This window comes from Lactuca saligna, chromosome 4 (assembly GCF_052625555.1).
Source record: "Lactuca saligna cultivar CGN05327 chromosome 4, ASM5262555v1, whole genome shotgun sequence".
Classification (NCBI taxonomy): Eukaryota; Viridiplantae; Streptophyta; class Magnoliopsida; order Asterales; family Asteraceae; genus Lactuca; species Lactuca saligna.
In genome coordinates, this window is record NC_136420.1 from 315,194,571 (window position 1) to 315,199,477 (window position 4,907).

Sequence of the window (4,907 nt, forward strand, 5' to 3'; positions counted from 1 at the left end):
TGGAGAGAGATAGATAGATAGAGAGAGAGAGAGAGAGTGAGGTGGGCCCCATATTTTTAATTAAGAAAATTTTAAATTTGATATGCCCCGGGATTTTGATCTCGTGACAGGTCCTGTTGTTGTGCTTCCTGCAGCCGTGAATACTAATAAGACCTAATCTCCCTGGAGAGGAGATTTGGTTAAACTATTCTAAGAGAATTAAAATAATTGATTTTAAGCATGCCTTTATTTCATCCAGGATCACCCTTTAAATAGCGAAAGAAAATACTTTAAACATGGAAACTAAAAAACTCAATCCTAACCTTAAATAACTCCCACACCAAAAAGTAAATAATTATCTTAACTTATTTAACTATTCTAAATTCTGGATGCCTCTTTATTCTTCCTGCGATACACATTACCATATTTAGGGTCAATACCATCATCATCCATAACATTACTCCCTCCCTCCAATTTGAGCTTGTCCTCAAGCTCATAATTAGGATAAGCTTCTAAAAATGTTTCCCACCTTTCCCAAGTCGCACTATTTTTATCTTCTCTAGACCACTGAACCAGTAACTCAGGAACTCCTTCATAACAACGAGCACGCAACACTTTATAAGGTTGCAACAGAGTTTTCCCATCAACAAGAGGTGGTAAAGCAGTGAAAAATTTCTGGAGGATTTCCTTTGTGGGGTTTTAACAAAGATATATGAAACACATTGTGGATGCGACTACCCTCCGAAAGTGCTAACCGATATGCAATAGATCCAATTCGTTGCATCACTTGGAATGGTCCATAAAACTTTGGTGAAAGTTGATGGGTTTTGAGCATTCTAACACTTTCTAAGTGTACATGTAACCATAATAACCTTGATTCTATGTTTTCTCTATATACATGCAAATTTCTTTTTCAAGGTTACTTCCTAACTAGCATGGCATGGGGAATATATGAAACATATAAATTAGTAGAAATACATACCTTGTTGTTGCTTGGATTCCTTCAAGACTTTGTGAGCCTAGCACCCCAAATGTTGTGCCTCAAATGCTTCACACAACACCACAAAACTTGGAATAACTTGAGAGAATACTTCTTGCACTCAAAAATCGGTTATGCCCTCTCTAGTAACACTAGGTCCCGATTTTGCTAGCTAAAGGGTCCCTTTTATAGTGGTGTCACAATTAGGGTTTCATCATGAAGACCCATAATTGTCATGACTCTTCATTTCTCATGACCCATGGATTTGAAACTCCCATGGACTATCCATGGAGCTCCAAGTGGTTACATCCATAACCCATAAACCATGGATCATTAATCCACCATAAAGAATTGATGATTGTCATAATCAACCCTATATATTTAATTAGCCTCACTTTGATCACCAAATTAATACTACATTAATACTTGATCAAATACCAATTAAATAATACTATTATTAATATATTAGAACTTATAATATATTAATAATCATAAGTGCCTTATTCTCTCATTTAGTCTATCCAAGTATTGCAATGCCATGCAACCCAAATGGACCATGCTGGGTCGGGTCAAGTTCATACCAAATAAAGTTATGGACTTAAACACTATATCCAACAAAAGTTTGGTGAACTTAGACTTGGCTACAGTGAGTTGCTAATAAGGTTGGAGTTTTAACCAAACCCAATCGCCTTCTTGAAATTATAAGTGTCGATGGTGATTGTCATAAGTAAATTTCATGCGTTGTTGAGCTTCAGCAAGTCTGACTTTGGCCATAGCTAAAAATTCAGATCCATCAATAAGCATCTGATCCACAGCTTCAACTTTAGAATGACCTGCAACATAATTGAGTAATTTGGGAGGATCCCGCCCATACACCAAATTAAATGGTGTAGTCTTCAACGAAGTATGGTAAGAAGTGTTATAATAGTACTCAACCTATGGTAACCAGGCCACCCATGAGCGAGGTTTATCACCCATCAAACATCATTAATATATCTCAACAGTACGGTTGACTACCTCAGTTTGACCGTCACTTTGAGGATGGTATGCTGTGGAGAAAGCTAATTGGGATCCAGATAGGCGAAACAACTCTTTCCAAAAGGCACTTTGAAACACCTTGTCCCTGTCTAAGACTATTGTTTATGGCACCACATGCAAACGAAAAATCTCCATAAAGAAAACTTTAGCAACAGACTCAGCAGTATATGGGTGTCCCAAAGGAATGAAGTGGCCATACTTAGAAAATCGATCTACTACCACCAGCAAGACTGATTTACGTTACACCTTGGGTAAGGCCTCGACGAAATCCATTGATATATCCGAACAAACCGACTCTGGAATGGGTAAGGGCTGAAGTAGTCCAGCTGGTTGTAGGGTTTCCCACTTGTTCTGCTGACACACGACACATTGTCAAACAAAAACTTGGATGGTAGCCTTCCAACCCTTCCAATAAAAATCACTGCGTATCCGTTCCGTTGTCTTTTGTACCCCTTCATGTGTGGCATTATGAACCACTGAAACCACTTCGGCTACTAGAGGAAAGCTAGATTTAAAATACACCCGACCATCATGAATGATCAGCGCGTCCTTAACAACCCACTTACTATCCTCAATCCCATCGATTATCCTTCTTCGCAACTCTCGGTGTTCATCATTCGTTTCAATTTCAACGCGTAGAGTGTCAAATATTTTTGGTTGCAAATCTGACATCAAAAAGAGTTCTCCGGTTTCGTTTTGATCCTCCTTCCTTGATAGCGCATCAGCGGCTCGGTTTAATGACCCTACTCTATATTCAATAGTAAAGTCAAACCCAAGTAATTTGCTGACCCACTGTTGCTGTGGAGAGGTGGTTAGCCGTTGATCAAGCAAAAACTTGAGGTTGTAGTGGTCGGTTTTGATCAAAAAGTGTCGATCCCATAAGTAGGGTCGCCAATGAGCCACTGCTTTGGCCAACCCAATTAGCTCTCGTTCATAGGCCGGAAGCTTGTGGTGTCGATCATCCAATTTCCGACTAAAGAAAGCCACCGGATGATTGTTCTGCTGCAATATAGCGCCAATTCCACTACCTGATGCGTCACACTCAACGATAAAAGTTGCTGTGAAATCTGGTAATGCAATAAATGGGGAGTTGGAGAGCGCTTCTTTCAACTGGTTAAAGGCAAATTCGGACTCGAGGACCCATGCAAAACTGTTACGATGTAACATACCTGTCAACGGACCCGCGATGACCCCGTAATCCTTGATAAACTTACGATAGTACCCCGTTAACCCAAGAAACCCACGCAAGGTTCGAACGTTCTGCAGTTTTGGCCAATCACGAATGGCTTCTATCTTTGTTTGATCAACTGCTACCCCATTTTCGCGAACTATGTGTCCCAAATAAGTTACTTCTCGGCTTCCAAAATTTCATTTAGATCGCTTCAAAAATAATTTGTGTGCCCGTAATAGCTTAAAAACGATTCGAAGGTGAGCCAAATGGTCAGACATAGAGGAGCTATACACTAAAATATCATAAAAAAAACGAGAACACATTTACGTAGATACGCATGGAAGACTTCGTTCATTAAGCTTTGGAATGTTGAGGGGGCATTGGATAACCCGAAGAGCATCATAGAAATTCAAAGTGTCCATGGTGAGTGCGAAATGCAGTCTTCTCAATATCGGTCGGAAACATGTGTACCTGATGGTATCCCGACGTCAGATCTAACTTGGTAAAAACCGACGCACCATGCAACTCATCGAGGAGCTCTTCAACCACCGGTATCGGAAATTTATCTTTCACTGTTTTTGAGTTGAGCTCCCTGTAATCCACACATAAATGCCATGTTTTATCATGTTTTTTTTACTAGGAGTACGGGTGAGGAAAACGGGGATTGACTAGGTATGATAGTTCCACTTCTCAACATATCGGCACATTTCTTTTCTATTTCACCCTTGAGAAGATGGGGGTACCGATAAGGACAGACAGCCACTGGTTCGGTGTTGGCCTTGAGACGGATTCGGTGGTCACAGGACCGCGAGGGAGGTAGCCCTTGTAGCGTTTTAAAAATATCTTCAAATTCATCCAAAAGTTCATCTAAATTTGGTTCTAGGATACCGTTTGTGGCGAGAGCTGCCAAGCTTGTTGTGTCGGGGGACTCACCAAACCATTTAATATTCTTCCCGTTAACTGTGAAATCCATTTCCCGGACCGTGAAATCCCATAATATATTCCCGAGTTGTTGTAGCCACCGGATCCCTAATACTATATCAAACCCTTCTAAGGGAATGGTAAACATATTTGCACTAAATTTAAACCCATGTAGTACTTCTATTGGAAAATCCCTGCTAATCCCACTACTAGCCATTCGACCGCCATCGGGTAATGCAACTCGGAGCCCGGGTCGGTGTTGGATTGGCACACCGAGCTTTTCCATTGCCCTTCCTACTATGAAATTGTGGGTGCTCCCACTATCTAGAAGTACCCAAGCAACCCCATTACTAATCTTAGCCAGAACCTGAAAGGTTTGGTCCGTCTTCTCGCCTGTGATTGCATTTAATGAAATTATGGGAGTATCTTCATCAGAACCCTCCTCCCATTCCTCATCTGCCATCATAATACAAAAAAACTTTGCGCATTTGTGTCCGATCGAGAACATCTCATCACAGTTAAAACATAAGCCTTTGGCTCGTCTTTCAGCCATTTCTGTTGTTGTGAGTCATTTAAAAGACAGATTCTTAACTTCAGATTTCGTAGTATGGGTTCCCCCAGTGTTATTCGATTCCCGGTTTTTGTTTTTATATGACAGAGGTGCTCCAAAACTCCTTGGTTGTCCCTCCTCTTCTAGTTTGTACTCAATCTCTCTAGCTAAATTCATGTCATAGTATAATATGGGGGGTCTAGCAAACTCTACTTCGTACTGGATAACATTAGTCAAGCATGTGCAAAAATGCCAAACACTTTGCTCCT

General features: G+C 40.6%; 1 protein-coding gene across 1 annotated transcript; it reads right to left on the minus strand.

The window, feature by feature from the left end:
- Positions 1-357: 357 nt before the first annotated feature.
- On the minus strand, positions 358-4,641 carry LOC145040881 (uncharacterized). The gene is made up of 4 exons (XM_078988769.1): positions 3,827-4,641; positions 3,667-3,759; positions 2,447-3,353; positions 358-666 (listed from the first exon to the last, which is right to left on the minus strand). Exons 1-4 carry the CDS (start codon positions 4,639-4,641, stop codon positions 358-360), a joined length of 2,124 nt encoding a protein of 707 aa, XP_078844895.1.
- Between the last annotated feature and the right edge of the window lie 266 nt (positions 4,642-4,907).